Below are 19,625 nucleotides of genomic sequence, written 5' to 3'. Positions count from 1 at the left end.
GCCAGTGACCTGCGACGGCGAAGATTTAGATGTATTCAAGGCTGAGTTAGATAGATTCTTGAACTATAAGCGACTTGAGGATTATAGGGAAAAAGGCAGGAAAGTGGAATTGAGGCCATGATCAGACCAACCAAGATCTTATTGAATGGCAGAGAAAGTTCGAGATAGGGGAGATGGTGGCCTAGTGAAATTGTTACTGGACTAGCCATCCAGACACCCAGGGTAACGCATTGGGGACCACGGCAGATGGTGAAATTTGAATTCAATACTAAATCTGGAATTAAAAGCCCAATGATGACCATCAATCATAGAATCCCTACGGTGTAGAAGGAGGCACTTTGGCCCATCGAGTCTGCACCAACAACAATCCCATACAGGCCCTATGCCCGTAACCCCACGTGTTTACCCTGCTAATCACACTGACGCTAAGGGGCAATTTATGATGGCCAATCAACCTAACCAGCACATCTTTGGACAGTGGGAGGAACCTTGAGCACCCGGAGGAAATCCACGCAGACATGAGGAGGACGTGCAAACTCCACACGCACAGTGACCCAAGCCAGGAATCGAACTGGGTCCCTGGCACTGTGAGGCAGCAGTGCTAGCCACTGTGCCATTGTCAATTGTTGTAAAAACCCATCTGGCTGACCAATGGGAAGGTAATCTGTCGCCCTTACCTAGTCTGGCCTACATGTGGCTCCAGATCCACAGCAATGTTGTTGACTCTTAAATGTTCTCTGAAATGGCCTAGCAAGCCATTCAGTTCAAGGGCAATTAGAGATGGGCAATAAATGCTGGCCCAGCCAGCAATGCCCCCACGCCATGGATGAAATAAAACAAAATTGTAAATTTTAAAGCTCAGATTGATAGATTTTTATATTCTAAACACATTAAGGAATTCAGCGCATATTAGGTCACAGATCAGCCGTGACTTTGTTGAATGGCAGAACAGGCTCGAGGAGTTAAATAGCCATATCTTGTTCTTAAGTTCCTCAATGACGTGTAAAACTCCATAATGTCAAGGAGGAAAAATCCTTCACAACATTCTCACCCCCAGGCTGGCTTTCAAATAGCTTCAAAAGCCAGAAAAAGACAAGCCTCGAAGACCTGGATATCCAGCTAACTCTACCTTTCTAACATTAATTGGGTGATAATCACATAGAAAGGTGAAATTGCCTGAGAGAGAGAGAAAGAATGCCATTTATTGTAAGCAATTGTCATCTCTAATCTCTACTTTTAACGTAGCCGCGGGGCACAGCTGGTCCACCAACCGTTCACCCGTAATAATGGGCCTGTGATTATAGTCTGCTGGACTTCTGATTTTGCAGTAGACTTTCATTATGTTTGCCTTTCATTCTCAGTGTACAATGAAACAAGACTCACATTTATATAGAGTCTTTCATGATCACGCTTTATCCCGAACTGCTTTACAGCGATGAAGTACTTTTGCAGTGTTATTATGAAGGAAACATGACAACCAGCATATACACAGTTAGCTCCCCCAAACAGCAATGTGATTGCGATCAGATGAGTTGTTTGTGTGATGTTGATTGAGGAATAAATATCAGTCAGCTGCCTTCCGTCAGGAAAAGGATACAAAAGTCTGCGGTCACGGACAATTGAGTCAAGAACAGCTCCTTCCCTGCTGCCATCAGACTTTTGAATGGACCTACCTGATATTATGTTGACCTTTCTCTGCACCCTAACTGTGACTGTAACACTACATTCTGCACCCTCTCCTTTGCCTCTCCCCTCTGTACCCATGAACAGTGTGCTTTGTCTGTATAGTGCGCAAGAAACAATACTTTTCACTGTTTACTAATACATGTGTCAATAATAAATCAAATCAAAATCAGTACATCAGGGATAAGTCCCCTGCTCCTCTTTAGTGCTGTGGGATTTTCTTTTACCCTACAAGGCCTCCATTTAACAATTCATCTGAAAAATGGCACCCCCAGCAGTACAGCACTCCCTCAGTACTGAACTGGACTATCAGCTTTCATTTTTGTGCTTGCGTCCTATAGTGGGACTTGAACCCAGAACCTCGTGACTCAGTGTCAGGAACAGTCTTCAACCATGGCTGCCAACTGAGAAGGAGGCAAAGGAATGAAACACAGCTTCCATAAGTGCAGATGTCACTGCTGTGTGGGACTGTAGGGCTATAGGAAGCACTGACCCTGTGGTGTTCTCCTGCGTAGGTGCTTTGCTTCCTCAGTAACTGTTGAAATATTGGAACTATGGGTGGGATTCTCCAGCCTTTCACACCAGTGGGATTCTCCGGTCCCGCTGCAGAGAGTGGAGATTTGGCTGAGCGCCAAATTCTCCGTTCTCTCTGGCAATGGCGGCAGTGTGTGAACAGCCAGAGAATTCCGACCAAAAGGTTTGGCTGTTCACAGCGTGGAATATGCAGGTATAATTCACATGCTATCATTTGGGGTGGCACGGTGGTGTAGTGGTTAGCACTGTTGCCTCACAGTTCCAGGGACCTGGGTTTCGATTCCCAGCTTGGGTCATTGTCTGTGTGGAGTTTGCACGTTCTCCCCGTACCTGCATGGGTTTCCCCCGGGTGCTTTCATTTCCTCCCAGAATCCAAAGATGTGTGGGTTAGGTGCATTGGCCATGCTAAATTGCCCCTTTGTGTCCCGGGACGCATAGGTTAGAGGGATTGGCGGGGTAAATATGTGGCGTTACAGGGATGGGGCCTCGGTGGGATTGTTGTTGGTGTAGACTTGATGGGCCGAATGGCCTCCTTCTGCACTATGTTTCGATGATTGAGGATGCAGCATTCCTGAGAATTACCCTGATGCAAATTGCTGTACAGACATTGTGGCCCCAACAAAGCTAGTGAGTAACTTATCATCGCCTTGATTTAGAACAGTAGGCATAGTTAATTCTGTCCATTTATCTGCAGTTTTCTCCCACCCTTGACTAAAGATATTGCCTTGCTGGGGCACAGTTTGATGATAAGCAGTTGTACGTTGTCTCTCCCAATTGGCACTTCTAATTCCCTGACCCTGAACAGCAAGGACTGCTCTCGCTGTGTGTGTGTGGACATGTGTACATGTCCCTGTTCAGGCTTGGGACATAGGATAGTGATACAGTGACTACCCCGGTGATCTTACTCCTCCCTGGCCCAGGGTGCCTGAAGCAGTTGTTGCAGATTGTCCTCAGCTAACTCAGCCCAAACAAGGAGGAAACTTTTCTGCTCTGCTTTCTTCTCTCCCTTCAAATACTGTCCCTCTTTCCTTTAAATCATCACCCTCCCTTCGGAAAACAGTGCTTGAATGCGCCCATGGTGATTGTCTCTTTAAGAGCCATGTGATCCTTACTCTGCTGTGTTGCCCTTAAAGGGACAATCACCACAGCACCTTACAAACTCAACGCCCCTCCTCCAACCCCTTCCCCTCACATATGTCCTTAAAAGCATTGCCAGCTCCAAAATCCATATTTCTTGGAACTCCATGGCTTGAATTTTCAGGATGGCGAGTGCTTGGCTCCCATCATCTGGAGAATTGGCAGGGAATGTTTCCCCGCCCACTCCAACAGACCCACTGCCATTCTGTGCTCAACTGGGGGGACATCGATCCACAGGAGGCAGCAACATAGTAGTATTGTCACCGGAATAGTAATCCAGAGACCCAGGGTAATGCTCAGGGGACTCGGGTTCGAATCCCACCACAACAGATGGTGAAATTTAAATTCAATAAAAATCTGGAATTACAAGTTTAATGATGACCATGAAACCCTTGTTGATTGTTGTAAAAGTCCACCTGTTTCCCTTTAGGGAAGGAAATCTGCCATCGTTGCTTCGTCTGGCCCCTTACTCCAGACCCACAGCAATGTGGTTGACTGTTAAATGCCCTCTGAAATGGATAGTAATTAGGGATGGGCAATAAATGCTGGCCCAGTAACACCCACATCCCGTAGATTTAAAAAAAATTGGGAAGCTGTTGGCCAATCAGATTAGGGATATTCAGGCACAGCCCTCCAGTGGAAGGCAAAGGTACTGCAGTCCAATATCCATAGAGCTGGTAGGTACCAGGGGTTCTGGGAAGATGAGGGGGTGACCTGGGGTTCATGAGGGGAGACAATCCTGCTACTGCAGGGGAGCCCGGGTGGGGCGAGAGATCCAGTGAGGGTTTGGGCACCTCCATCCTGAAGAGGCCTTCCAATGGAGGCACTGCCTCCCCCAACCCCACCCCCACCTCCCCAAAATTGAGGGCGAGAATATTTTCTGTTTCCCACCCTCGGTCATCATGCATCTGCCAGACTAAAGATTGAGGCTGAGTGGGAAAACCCCTTAAATGGCCGTAAGTGGCCAGTTGAGGGCCTTAATGTCGGCATGGGCAGGCTTTCCGTCCAAGGCCCTGTCCGCCCCAGCATAAAATCACATCTGGGGTAGGCAGGACTCCGGAAGGAATCCAATCCCTGCTGTTTTAACTTCCCTTTCCCTTGTAAAGTTCTGGCCAATGTTTGAATTACTCCAATCAGATTTCCAGTCCAAACCTGGTACCGAAACAGCTCTTATCGAAGTCACATGAATCCAATGTGACTGTGGCAAAGGTAATCTATCCCTTCATCTTTCTCAACCTGTCTGCAGCCTTTGACATGGTTATCCATCCCCCCTCCAATATCTCCTCTCTGTCGCCCATCTGCGCGATTCCATTCTTGTCCATCTAATCGTAGCCAGGCTATCACTTGCTTTGGCGTCTCTTCCTGCTCCAGTACTGTTCCTTCTGCTATCTCCTAAGGGTCTATCATTGGCCCCCTCCTATTTCACACAACACATTGCCTTTCAACCACATCATCCAAAACATAGCATGAGTACTGTACTGAATGAGCAGAAATTTCCTCCCATTAAACATTGGGAAGACCAGAAACTTCATTCCCTAGGCACCAACTTCATTCCTGTCCCTAGCAACTGCCTAAGACTGAACTAGGCTGTTTGCACTCTCATTGTGACATTTGACCCTGGCCACATATCCACTCCATCACTAAGATGACCTATTTCTATTTCTGTGGCTCCCAACTCTGTTCCTGCCTCAGCTCATCTGCTGTCAGAACCCTCATCCTTACCTATGTTACCTCTAACCTTGACGATTCCAATGGTGTCCCCTGGCTGACCTCATGCATACAACCCTTTGGAAAATTGAGTTTGTCCGGCATGTGTCCAGTCTCGGACCTAGTCCTGTTCACCGATTGCCTCTATACTCGCTAGCGTACGTTGGCTCCCAGTCAAGCAATGCCTAAATTTCAAAATTCCCATTCTTGTTTCTAAATCGATCCGTGACCTAGCCTTTCCCCATCTCTGTAGGCTCCCCTGAGTCCCACAACCCTCTGAACTATTTACGAGATATCCCTATCTGTGCTTATCCAATTCAGACCTTTTGGGTGGAATTTTACTGTCCCGCCTGCCATGGGAATCATAGAGGGTGGGACACGGACCATGCAAAGGTCCGTTGACCTTGGGTGGGATTTTTGATTTTCCAGTCTTGGGCAAGCATGGCCGGAAAATCCGACCCTTTGAGTCTCCTCAATTTTGAATCTCCTACACTGGTGACCATGTCATCCTGCGCCAAAGCCCTAATGCTCTGGAATTTCCTCCATAAATTTCTCCATCTCTTTTGCCTCTCATTTCCTCTTTAAGATGCTCCTTAAGCCTTTCTCTTAGACCAAGCTTTTGGTCATCTGCCCCAATACTGCATTGTGTGGCTTCTGTAAATTACCTTGACATGTTTGATTGCATGAAAGGTGCTATACAAATAAAGGTTGCAATTGTTGTCATAGAATCCTACAGTGCAGAAGGAGGCCACTTGACCCATCGAGCCCGCACCAACAACAATCCCACCCAGGCCCCACCTCCTCAACCCCATGTATGTACCCTGTTAATCCCCTAATACTACGGGACAATTTATCATGGCCAATCCACCTAACCCACACATCTTTGGACTGTGGGAGGAAATCGGAGCACCCGGAGGAAACCCAGGCAGACATGGGGAGAATGTGCAAACTCTGCACAAGACACCCAAGGCTGGAATTGAACCCGGGTCCCTGGCAGTGTGAGGCAACAGTGCTAACCATTGTGCCACCGTGCCGCCCCAAAGTGGCTCAGTACCACAACGAGTGATGTACTTAACCACTGACCCCTCTAGTGCAGGAATTCTAATTCCCGTACCTGGTGTTAGAGAGGGTTAACACAACAACTCCAGTACTACCTGGCTCGAACTCACTGCAGAATGAGGATTAAACCTGGAACCTTCTGGTCAGGAAGAGAGAGAGAGAGAGAGGAATTTCCTTTTTGCACTGTTTGTAGTATAATTGCAAATTGTTTTCTTTACGCTTGGCACAATAGGAAATTGGGGAAATACATTGTTTATCCATTAGCGTAAGGAGAAAACTCATTCACGTTTTGGGTGTGACCTTTCCTTTAGTCTGAAGGTTTACCTCCAAAACAGTTAACTCCTTTTATACAAATTCTGACATTCAGATTATACGCTATATATATATAAAATAGTTGACATGTTATACAAAACCCATCAGACAAAATGAATGCAAATTCCTAATGTTTTGTTTGTGAAGTTAGTGTGACTGCCTGTGTGCTTATCCCCACCAACACCCTGCCCCCTGCCACCCCCACCTCCCCCCTAGTCCCACCCTACAACCTTCAGCAAGCGCTGATCATATCAAAGAGAGAAGAATGCTTTCCAGCTGTCTGTTTGACTGGACCTGAAAGGGTGTCTGTCGTCAGCCGGGGAGGAGGGCAGGGCAGGGTAAACCTGGACTGACAACTTCCAATAAAGAGCGTCTCCTCAACTCTTCTCACAAGTGTCCCGACTGGTGCACGCTCGGGATTCCTTTGGCGATTGAACCCCTTGGACACTTGGCGGGTTTTTTTGTTGTTGTATTGACTGGCACTGCCCTGCTCTCAGCTGTGATTTGTCCAAGCTTTTCCACTTATACTGTTGATCGGAACCAGCCATGGAGTTGGAAGGCGAATGGAAAGAAGGTAAGGTTTGGATCAGAATCAAACTGCAAGTCGAAACGAGTCGAGTTTTCTCGCTGCACTGAGGTTGCTTCTGGATAACCGCGATAGTCACCCCTGTGCACCTGGATAAACTACTAGAATATCATGAATAAATCAGATTACCCAAAAGAAACTTTGATAAAGCTGTACTTCTGGGAGTAGCACTGAAAGTGAATTTGAACAAGACTTGGTCATTTAAAAAAAAAACTTGGTAGAGAACATTCCAGGGAAAAAGAGCTCTCTCTCTTTGCCCTTTAAGTTAAAAGCAAGGTTATCATTTCTTAAAAGCAAGGTTATCATTGTTAATAATATTGTTTATATTCTCAAGATGCATTGGCAAAGGGCATTGTTTAATTCAGCACTTACATATATAATCAGGGGACACCTGGAAAAGTCAATATACTCCCTCAGTAAAGAAAAGATCCGTGTCTAGATTTTGACTTCATCAACTGGCTTGGATTGTATTAGCTGTCAGGGGGAACAGTGAGTTTAACATAACAAGTTATCAGTAAGTTCAAAACTACAGGAAAATAGAGAAAACACGGACAAAGCCCACAAACAGCGTTCCTTTGCTTTGCAACCAAGTTTTGAGTAATCTGATGAGATGCCATGTCTACAAGTTGGATCTTGATCAGGCACTGCAGAAATAATAGTTTTGAAGACTAGAAAAGGATCTTTTTCTTTTCTTAAGCTATCTCCGGCCTGTAGAGCTTCATTGCTCTCATGTCAGCAAAAAGATATGAGGAGGATGTCGACTGAGGGTGAGAAGCTGTTGGGATCCTGTATATCTGCAGGTACCAGCATGAATCTAGCACCTGCTCCCAGCAAGACAGAACTGAACTGAACTGGGGCGGCACGGTAGCACAGTGGTTAGCACTGCTGCTTCACAGCTCTAGGGACCTGGGTTCGATTCTCGGCTTGGGTCACTGTCTGTGTGGAGTTTGCATATTCTAGTCGTGTCTGCGTGGGTTTCCTCCGGGTGCTCTGGTTTCCTCCCACAGTCCAAAAATGTGCGGGTTAGGTTGGTTGGCCATGCTAAAATTGCCCCTTAGTGTCCTGAGATGTGTAGGTTAGAGGGTAAATATGTAGGGATATGGGGGTAGGGCCTGGGTGGGATTGTGGTCGGTGCAGACTCGATGGGCCGAATGGCCTCCTTCTGCACTGTAGCGTTTCTATGGTTTCTATGAACGATAGTGCCTACTCCATACTCTTTTCTAGCTAGAGGAAATGGAACTCTTTTTTTATACTGGAGTGGCACAGTGGTTAGCACTGCTGCCTCATAGCACCAGCGACCCAGGTTCGATACCCGGCTTGGGTCACTGTCTGTGCTGAGTCTGCACATTCTCCCCGTGTCTGCATAGGTTTCCTCCGGGTGCTCCGGTTTCCTCCCACAGTCCGAAAGACGTGCTGTTTAGGTGCATTAGCCATGCTAAATTCTCCCTCAGTGTACCCGAACAGGTGCCGGAATGTGGCGACTTGGGGATTTCACAGTAACTTCATTGCAACGTTAATGTAAGCCTACTTATGTCTAATAAATAAACTTTAAAAAAACTTTTTTGCTTGCCCAGATGTCCTCTAACTTTTTAATTTGATTTATTATTGTCACATGTATTAACATACAGTGAAAAGTATTCTTTCTTGCGCGCCATACAAAGCATACCGTTCATGGAGAAGGAAAGGAGAGAGTGTGGAATGTAGTGTTACAGTCATAGCTAGGGTGTAGAGAAAGATCAACTTAATGCAAGGTAGGTCCATTCAAAAGTCTGACAGCAGCAGGGAAGAAGCTGTTCTTGAGTTGGTTGGTATCTGACCTCAGACTTTTGTACCTTTTTCCCGACGGAAGAAGGTGGAAGAGAGAATGTCCGGGGTGCGTGGGGCCCTTAAGAACTTAAGTCTTTAACTTTAGAATTCAGTTGTTAATTGTTACATTTCAAGACTTTTGATCCTTTTTAAAACTATTTGTATCAGTTTAAGAATTAGTGATAGTTAAGTGTTCCTTTTTTAAAAAAAAATTTATTCCATCCTTAAGCCAATACTCAGAATGGATCGGGCAAACCCAAAACCATTCCTCCGAAAACCAAATTCAAATTCCAATTGAATCCCATTCATGGTCCCCAGAAGAGAAGCAAACAAGATCCAAACTGACAGGATAAGGCATTGCACCCCATCTTGGGTTTGATCTGATACTTGATCTTAACTAAAAGGAAGCATTCCTTGTTGTAACTAAGTTGATTTTGCACAAGTTTATATGAAAAAAAACCCTGGGTTGCAGTCACTTTTTGGGTAATGAAGGTGTATATTGAAGTCATACCAGCCAGTTTGTCGAGGCTCATGGATAGCGAGTGCCCACTGAGCATGGTAAATGCAGGGAGGATGTTCCCGATGGCGGGTGTGTCCAGAACCAGGGGTCGCAGTCTGAGGATTCGGGGTAGACCATTGCTTCACCCAAAGAGTGGTGAACCTGTGGAATTCATTACCAGAGGAAGTAGTTGATGCCAAAGCGTTGAATGTATTCAAAAGGCAGCTAGATATAGCACTTAGGACAAATGGGATCAATGGTTATGGGGAGAAAGCAGGATTAGGCTATGGAGTTGGACGATCAGCCATGATCGCGATGAATGGCGGAGCAGGCTCGATGGGCCAAAGGGCCTCTTCTTGCTCCTAACTTCTATGTTTCTATGGTGGCCTATATTGATGCGACAAGCAAAGGAAAATGTTTTCTTTAAACCCATATTCTCAAAGGAAAGGAGTTGGAGCCAGTTACGTTGATAGATCTTCTGGTGAATTTCCTGAGTAAGGAATAGGCCACACTGCACTCCCACTACTGGGAACATAAAGTGAAATGTAGACACTTAGCCCAGTCAGTTAGCCAGCTAGGCTTTGGGAGGAAGCTTTGTCAAGCAAGTTAGAAACATGCTGAGACTTGGGGCACGATCTTACGAAAAATAATTCTAAGTGCTGAATGAGCGAGAAAGCGGGAGAGTTTCAGCTTGTTTTTCATGAGAGTTTGAAAATGCAATCTTCTGCCACTCAGTCACATTTCTGGACAGAGGTGCGATTCTCACCATTGGAACTGGGGGGAGGCAGAGCCTAAGCTCGCCGGTGAAGCTGGTTTCAGACTGCTTGGGGTGCCATTGTACAGATACCCCGATCTCCTAGTGAACCCCATACCATTCCCACAATCATCAGCGGCAGTGCAATCCCCCCCATGGCAACGCAGGGACCATCCTGATAAGTCCCCCATGCCCTACCCTGCATGCACCTCCTTTTACTGGGCTCTTTCTCCCCCCCCCCCCCCCACTCCCCCAGCTGATCAACTCGCCCCATTGCATATCCCCTCCCCACCCCCCCCTCCCCCAGCTGATCAACTCGCCCCATTGCATATCCCCTCTGCTGATCACCCCAACCCATCTGCAGACCTCCCCTCCACCCCCCCAACTCGGAACTCCCTCATTGCTTCTGCCTCCGTCATAGCCCCACCCACTTGGCACAGCACCTAGCACAGTTATGGTGCAGGTGGGCAGAGCCAGGGGGCTGGGTGGGCATTGCCAGGGGACAATGCCAAGTTGGTACTATCCCATGGATACTGCCCGGCCATGCTCTTAACCACCCGGGGCTTCAATGGCCTCCAGCCTTTGTTGAGGCCATCACATCTGGCCTCCACTGCCAGCAGTGATTCTCGCTGGTGAGAGGTTGTAACGGCGAGGAGGTAAGCGCAAGTGAGCCCGGATGATGCTGATTCCGCACCCTTTCTGAGCACGCAGCTGATCTCGCCAACAAAACACGGCCGGGACGATTGCATGCGGTTAAAAATTGGTTTGCGGCCAGCACGATCCTGATTTTTGGCCTCGCATGCTCATCGCGGCAGTCGATCATGCGGCGAGCGTGTAAGATCACGCCCTTATTCTAAATGCAAAGGCTGGCCATAAAAATTTACTCGAATCTGCTCACAGAAATAGTGTGAGCTGGGTTTATAATATTTCTTGTTCTGCAGGAGGGTTTGGTAGTTGATTGGATTGAGGAAGGATTCTATTACATTTGTTCCTCTGCACAATAACCTGTGCTCTCTGTGAAATACTACAGCTCAACAGGTCTGGGTGATGGGGAGAATATGTAGTTCAGTTCCCAATTGGATTCTGTTGTTATGTCCTAAGTTACCTTTTGTACAATTACTTATTGGACAAGGCAGACACACTGTTAGCTGCTTGGACTGCTACGAGAGTGGCTGGCTTGTACTGCCGTATCTAAGGCAGGCAGACCCAAAACTAGTAACAGCATCAATTATCCAATTGGATGGTCCACCCTATCGAAGCAATTAAATTATTCAAACTGAAGTTTACAAGAGTTCCTCCGTTGTCTGGTGGAAGTATTTAAACTTTATTTTCCACTGGCTGCATTTGCAGTGTAGTGCGTGTGCAGATGAAATGAGGCGAGGCTATCTCCTTCAGCTGATCTTTGTGTTCAGGCAACTTAAGTTACACCACATCGTTTATCTTGATGCAATGCTGAAACCAATTTGCAATGACTCCAGTTGCATGCTTTATGTTCCTCCTAACTGTACAAGTTATAAATCTTTGTAATCCAGTTATGTGTTTATGTTCCTTTAATGCACTGTTAATTTAAAGGAAATAATCACAAGACATTTTAACCTTAATCATCTCCAAATATATTCTTTATTTTTAAAAGAAGTGCCAGCTATTGGCTTGTATTTACAATACATTACATTTAACGGAGGTATTCATTTTAAATGAATGCAATACAACGTGCTAGTGCCTATAGAGTAAATATTACAGCAAGACAATTGGCCTTGTAACATGCCCTGCCTAGACCTGTGACCATGATGTGGAGATGCCGGTGTTGGACTGGGGTAAACACAGTAAGAAGTTTAACAACACCAGGTTAAAGTCCAACAGGTTTATTTGGTAGCAAAAGCCACACAAGCTTTCGGAGCCTTAAGCCCCTTCTTCAGGTGAGTGATATTCTCACCTGAAGAAGGGGCTCAAGGCTCCGAAAGCTTGTGTGGCTTTTGCTACCAAATAAACCTGTTGGACTTTAACCTGGTGTTGTTAAACTTCTTACTGTGTTAGACCTGTGACCAGCAAGATAAAAGTGTAATACTGCTTTTATAATAAAGCAAAATAATGACATTCGAAGGGTCACCCAGACTTGAAACATTGGCTCTATTCTCCCTCCACAGACCTGCTAAGATTTTCCAGTGTTTTCTGTTTGTGTCTGTGACCAGCAGTCTAATTGCTGTTGCATATTCTCAATCTCAGGGTACACATGGCTGCAGGATTTAGCTGGAGCTCAGATTCAGAGGATGTACTTGGTCCACCTTGGTTCACACGTCCAGAATTTCTGAAACAAATGTATTTTCCGTCTCTCTCTCCTCCCTCATCCCGCCATCAAACTATTCCTGAATGAACACAAAGATTATTTTTTGTCTCCCCTGCTTGGCATTATGAGAATTCCAAATCTGACAAACCTCTGCAACACTTAACAATTTTTTGCATTTGATCAAGTCTTTGACATACTCAGTGGGTGGAATTTTCCCGTCCCACCCGGCATGGGAATCATAGTGGTCGGGACACGGACCATGCAAAGGTTCATTGACTTCGGTCAAGATTTTCCAAACTTGGGGCAAGCTGGAAAATGGCCGGAATTTACCAGCCCACCCACCACAGGAATCGGAGCGGGCGAGGGCTGGAAGATGGAAAGGTCCGTTAATCTCGGGCGGGATTTTAGGGTTTCGGGACAAGCAAGGCCATAAAAATCCTGCCCAATGTCTCTTCAGGAAGGACATACAGAAAAATGAATGCAATGGGGCGGCACAGTGGTTAGCACTGCTGCCTCACAGCGCCAGGGACCCGGGTTCAATTCCGGCCTCGGGTCACCGTCTGTGTGGAGTCTGCACGTTCTCCCCGTGTCTGCGTGAGTTTCCTCCGGGTGCTCCGGTTTCCCCCCACAGTCCAAAGATGTGCAGGTTAGGTTGATTGGCCATGCTAAATTAACCCTAGTGTCAGGGGGATTGGCAGGGTAAATATGTGGGGTTACGGCCTGGGTGGGATTGTGGTCGGTGCAGACTCGATGGGCTGAATAGCCGCCTTTTGCGCTGTGGGGATGCTATGATTCTTACGATTCTATGACTCTACATTTCCCTGGGTAGAAAGGTAACCTTCATCAATCCTGACTTTACTGTTGTGAGGGAAAACTCGTAGTCTTTCTGGGCAGCCATCTCTCACAGACACTGTTCTTGCTGGTTCATTATGGCATGACAAGGTGTGATTGTGAACAACACCCCCAGCAATGATATAGTTCCTACAGTAACCGGATGCAAATCCCCGTTCGGCTATCTAGGATGTAACTAATCATCCTGCCCTGCATTGTGCTACGCCTTTATCTCAAGATTGTCCCGGCTATCTCATTTCACAATGCAGTCACACAAATAAATCAGCAGGCAGAAATTGCACATCCTGCACTCCAGTAGCGGCTAGACATGGCAGATAAATTGTGCCCGAACACTTCAAACAGTATAACATCCTGGGAATGAGCAACTTTAACCATTTGCTTGTCCCTAACAACACTACAAATCCACTAGCTACTTATCATCAAATCATAGAAATCCTATAGTGCAGAAGGAGGCTGTTAGCCCTTCGAACCTTCACTGATGACCATCTCACCCAGGCCCTATCCCCATTAGCCCACTAATCCCCCTGATGCTAAGGGGCAATTTAGCATGGCGAATCAACCTAACCCACACATCTTTAGAGAGTGGGAGGAAACCGGAGTACCCGGAGGAAACTCATGCAGACACTGGGAGAATGTGCAGACTCCACACAGACAGTGACCCGAGGCCAGAATTGAACCTGGGTCCCTGGCGCTGTGAGGCAGCAGTGCTAACCAGTGTGCCACCGTGTTACCCCTTGCATCTATAAGTGAAAAGAAGGCATAAATGCAAATTTTACGAAGTTAAACCAGATCCCGACGCTACATATATTTGTGTACGTAGCAAGAATATCTTAAACTACACTAAGAGCATTCCGCATTCAATCTAATCCATCATTTATGATAAAAGCAAAATACTGCAGATGCCGGAAATCTGAAATGCAAACAGAAAATTCTGGAAAAACTCAGGAGGTTGGCAGCATCTTTGGAGACGGAAAATCGCAAGTGGGATTTTTGCCCTGAGGCCCGAGGGAGGGTTATGCAGCGGCAGAGGCAGTCCGACATTTGCCCGTCGCGAGATCCTCTGGGCAAGGCACTCGTGGCAAGGTCTGGGAACCCGGGTTCAAATCCCACCATGGCAGATGGTGAAATTTGAATTCAATAATAATCTAGAATTTTGAAAATAAAAGTCTAACGATGACCAGGAATCCATAAGAACCCATCTCTGATGTTCTTTAGGGAAGGAAATTTGCCCTTCTTGTTTGGCCTACATGTGAGTCCAGATCCGCAGCAAGGTGCTTGACTGTCGAATGCCCTTTGAAATGGAGGGTAGTTAGGGACGGGCAATTAATGCTGGCCAGTAATGCCCAAATCCCACAAATGAAGTTTAAAAAAAATAACTTGAGTTGTTCAGTGTTGCCAATTGCTTACTTAGCCATGGTGACCAAAACTGAACTCTAGTAAAGGTGCTACTGATTAGTGCAGTTTACAGTTTTAGTATGCCCTCTGCCATTTTATACACACAATTGACCCTGGTCATGTAATTAAATATTTAGTGAGCAGCTTTTGTTTGAGCCTGGCTCAGTGTTCATAGCGTGGATTAAATTTTATTCAATTTCGGAGGATTCTCCTCCCTGCCATTGGATGGCGTCGTACCAAACCTCACTGAGCGTAGATGCCATCTTTTAAATATTTGGTGAATTTTGTGTTCTTCTCAAGGTTGGGAATGTTTGTGGTACGAAATGAGAGAGTGTTTTTCCAGTTTTACTATCCAATCTGATATCAGGGAATAAAAGCTTAAGTTATGAGGACAATTGCATAAGCTTGGCCCGTGTTCCCTTGATTATAGAAGATTAGTCAGTGATTTCATCGAATTATTAAAGGAATTCAACAGGATAAACACTGAGAACTCATTCTCCTCTATTCTTTTTCTTTATTCTTTCATAAAATGTAGGCATCACTGACAAGATCAGCATTTATTTGTTACCCATCTAAACAGATTTCAATTAGCTGTCGGAGGTTAGAAAGATATAGTATAAAAAGGACAAACATTTTATAAAATGCAAATATTCTGGTTTTCATTTGAAAAGCTAAGATTTAAAATCTGTAAACAATTTGCATTATATGTCATCTATTTAAGCCAATTACAGTACAGGCATGTGCCCTGTGCTGGGGTGGTTAATATCTGGCAATGGTCAGCTTAAACTGAAACACATTTCAACCTCAACTCAACTAAACATAGAAATGTGATACAGTAAAAAAACATGAACTGAGTAGCTTGCTAAGCCATTTCAAGGTTCAGTTAAGAGTCAGCCACATTGCTGTAGGTCACCTATAGGCCAGACCGGGTAAGGATGGCAAATTTCCTTCCCTAAAAGGTATTAGGAAACCAGACGGGTTTTCACAGCAATCACAAACAGAATTTATGGTCACCATTACTGAGGTTAGCATTATGTTCCTGATTTATCATTTGCCTTGGTGAGTTTTGAACCCATGTCCCAAGTGCATTAGGCTGGGCCTCTGGATTACTAGGCCAGTGAGTGACATTACCACTCTGTCACCATCTCAAGTGGGGAAATCGAGAATGAAGGACATAATCTCATTTGAGTTGGACCATTTATTATGTCTTCTGCACAACAGACAGTCGAAATCTGGAATTTTCTCCTGAAAGATTGGGTTAATTAGATTCACATGGAGAGTTTTGATAAGTAAGGCTATCTGTAATATGGAGCCAAGGCAGGGAAATGGAGTTGCAGTGTAGCTCAACCATTCACCCTGTTTCTCAGACTCCTATGTATAGTTGTACTGTGCAACTGGTTAAAAAATAAAACTCCCTTTTGTCTGCCTCAGCCTTTGAACTTTCGGGACACACGGGGCTAGTAATATCATTGTGGTGTGCCTGTCTGACTCCAAAGTTCGACAAACACCATTTACGTAGTGCACTCCCTAGATCCTTTTTTTGAATAAACTCACTGCAAACATGTACCAGCCTCTGCGTCAGGTAAAGTTTAAACTGTTCACCAATTTCTCTCTCCTGAGCCTCCAATATGTGTCTGAACCTCCTACTACATTGCTGCGATTGTTTCTGCTTCCCAGCCCTAACCATCCGGAGGACTTTCAGTTAACACTGCCAGGCAGAAGCAATCTTGTACTGCGCACTCGTATCCGTACCCTGGTTTTAATGTCTGTACCCTTACAGCCCGCAGACTAACCCCACCAGTCTGCTTTTGAATTCTGCTCCTGGGCAGAGATGCCCTGTACCACACAGTCCCTCCCTCTGTCTATCTCAAATTTGATGGTTTATAGAGTATTCTTGATGTTCAGAGAAAATATCAAAGTGACAAGCCCATCACGCAAACCAGCCTCCCATCCATTGACCCTGTCTACACTTCCCGCTGCCTCGGAAAAGCAGCCAGCAAAATCAAGGACCCCATGCACAACGGAAGTACTCTCTTCCATCTTCTCCCGTCGGGAAAAAAATACAGAAGTCTGAGGACACATACCAACCAACTCGAGAACAACTTCTTCTCTGGACCCATCAGACTTTTGAATGGACCTACCTCGCATTAAGTTGTTCTTTCTCTACTCCCTAGCTATGACTGTAACAGTACATTCTGCACTCTGTCCTTTCCTTCTCTATGAACGGTATGCTTTGTCTGTATAGCGTACAAGAAACAATACTTTTCACTGTATACTAATACATTAAAGTTAAAGTTTTTTTTTATTAGTGACAAGTAAGGATTACATTAACACTGCAATGAAGTCACTGAAATTCCCCTAGTCGCCACACTTCGGTGCCTGTTCAGGTCAATGCACCTAACCAGCACATCTTTCAGACTGTGGGAGGAAACTGGAGCACCCGGAGGAAACCCACGCAGACACGGGGATAAAGTGCAAACTCTGCTCAGACAGTGACCCAAGCCAGGAATCGAACCCAGGCCCCTGGAGCTGAGGGGCAGCAGTGCTAACCACTGTGCCACCACGCTGCCATGTGACAATAATAAATCAAATCAAACCATTCATTTTTAAACCCCATTCACATTATGGACCTAATTCAGCTTTAGATAAGGGCGCCAGGATTTGGAATTTGCCCCTTGGTAGACACTGGGGCAGATTCAGCAATGGCAGCTTCAAACGTGCATTCTTGTGGTCACATGGATCTAGCTCTGAAGTCACTGCCTTGCTCAGTTAAGGAAGCTTACACTTGTTAAGAGTTTGTTCGTAGTCAGACATGTTGCTGCCAATGAGCACAAGGAGTATAAAATAATTGAGTTGACCCATATTTATCCAATAAAGCTCAATCTTTCCTGGATCTCATTAGTTGCCATCAGAACTTCATTTAGAAGTAAAAGACCAGAACTGAAATCCTTCATGTTTAAAGTTCTTTGCCTTCAAAAAGAGGTGATTAGGAGGACACCGAATGGAAGGATATAAGATGGTTAATGGTATATCCAGTCACCACTTCATTAGTCAGTCCATTAGAACATAGAACATTACAGCGCAGAACAGGCCCTTCGGCCCACGATGTTGCACCGACCAGTTAAAAAAAAAAACTGTGACCCTCCAACCTAAACCAATTTCTTTTCGTCCATGAACCTATCTACGGATCTCTTAAACGCCCCCAAACTAGGCGCATTTACTACTGATGCTGGCAGGGCATTCCAATCCTTCACCACCCTCTGGGTAAAGAACCTACCCCTGACATCGGTTCTATAACTACCCCCCCTCAATTTAAAGCCATGCCCCTTCGTGCTGGATTTCTCCATCAGAGGAAAAAGGCTATCACTATCCACCCTATCTAAACCTCTAATCATCTTATATGTTTCAATAAGATCCCCTCTTAGCCGCCGCCTTTCCAGCGAAAACAATCCCAAATCCCTCAGCCTCTCCTCATAGGATCTCCCCTCCATACCAGGCAACATCCTGGTAAACCTCCTCTGCACCCTCTCCAAAGCCTCCATATTCATGTCCCCTTGCGTGAACACCGAAGAGAAATATTGGTTCAATGCTTCACCAATCTCCTCCGGTTCCACACATAACTTCCCTCTGCCATCTATAACTGGCCCTAAACTTGCCCTAACCAACCATTGTCACAGTTAAAATTAGTGAATGGTAAACTTAAGGCTGAACTTGCCAAGACATCATAGAAATCATAGAAACCCTACAGTGCAGAAGGAGGCCATTCGGCCCATCGAGTCTGCACCGACCACAATCCCACCCAGGCCCTACCCCCACATATTTACCCACTATCCCTCTAACCTACGCATCTCAGGACTCTAAGGGGCAATTTTTAACCTGGCCAATCAACCTAACCCGCACATCTTTGGACTGTGGGAGGAAACCGGTGCACCCAGAGGAAACCCATGCAGACACGAGGTGAATGTGCAAACTCCACACAGACAGTGATCCAAGCCGGGAATCGAACCCAGGTCCCTGGAGCTGTGAAGCAGCAGTGCTAACCGCTGTGCTACTGTGCCGCCCTGCAGGTAGCACTGGGAGCTTGGGGTAGTTAGCATTTTTACATGAAATGTACAAACCCCACATTGGCTTTGGACTGCAGATTTGCTATCAGCTGCAATCAGACAAGGGTAAAAGAACGGAGGGAGGTGGATGCTTCCAAGGGATATGGCTGGTGAAAGGCAGACAATTCGTGACTCCAAACTGCCATCCTCCTGGATAAATGGTCATGGCTGACGAGGAATCGTGATTATTCTTTCTCTGCTGCCAAGGACATGGACTCTCGACAGAGTTTTGAGGGTCGTGGCAACAACCAGAAAAGTGTTCACTCAAGACTTGGCTCTCATGATCCTGGTCCATGCACATTCATGTATGAATGTGAGGAACGCCCATCTCTGATCCTCCAGGATGTTCCTCACTAGGAAGGAGTGCCATGTGTAAAGTATTAAAGTTTATTTTATTAGTGTCACAAGTAGGCTTACATTAACAATGCAATGAAGTTACTGTGAAAATCCCCGAGTTGCCACACTCCGCGCCTGTTCACGTACACTGAGGGAGAATTTAGCGTGGCCAATGCACCTTAACCAGCATGTCTTTTGGAGTGTGGGAGGAAACTGGAGCACCCAGAGGAAACCCATGCAGACCCACGGAGAACATGCAAACTCCGCACGGACAGTGACCCAAGCTGGGAATCGAACCTGGGTCCCTGGCGCTGTGCGGCAGCAGTGCTAATCACTGTGCCACCGTGCCACCCCGGGATGGCAGGTAATGCATAGCACTTAGTGCTGCCTTTGAGATGGAGGGAAGCCTGGAAAGGACATGCTCACATAATGGATCATTCGAGTGCCCATTGGCATTGGGTGGTACAGCGCCATGAAGAGAAAGGGCCAAGCAGTAAGAGGTAGCAGCAGTGTTTCTATAAGGTGAAGAGGCTGGCGAATATGAACCACAGCAATGGTGAGCATTGGCATGACCATGG

The 19,625-nt window shown here is 46.0% G+C and overlaps 1 protein-coding gene across 3 annotated transcripts in view; it reads left to right on the top strand.

The window, feature by feature from the left end:
- tnfaip8l1 (tumor necrosis factor, alpha-induced protein 8-like 1) overlaps window positions 1-19,625 on the top strand; it is a 72,816-nt gene that overhangs the window by 35,223 nt on the left and 17,968 nt on the right. Inside the window, exon 1 of one of the 3 annotated variants that reach the window (XM_078198134.1) lies at window positions 6,756-7,006. The exons of the other annotated variants lie outside the window; for them this stretch is intronic. Within the exon in view, the coding sequence (XP_078054260.1) occupies window positions 6,979-7,006 (28 nt within the window). The 5' untranslated portion in view covers window positions 6,756-6,978. Of the gene's footprint in view, window positions 1-6,755; window positions 7,007-19,625 lie in introns of those variants that run through there. 3 annotated transcript variants of the gene reach the window in all.

Source organism: Mustelus asterias, chromosome 26, assembly GCF_964213995.1.
Source record: "Mustelus asterias chromosome 26, sMusAst1.hap1.1, whole genome shotgun sequence".
NCBI lineage: Eukaryota > Metazoa > Chordata > Chondrichthyes > Carcharhiniformes > Triakidae > Mustelus > Mustelus asterias.
This window is presented reverse-complemented; position numbering and strand designations above follow the sequence as displayed.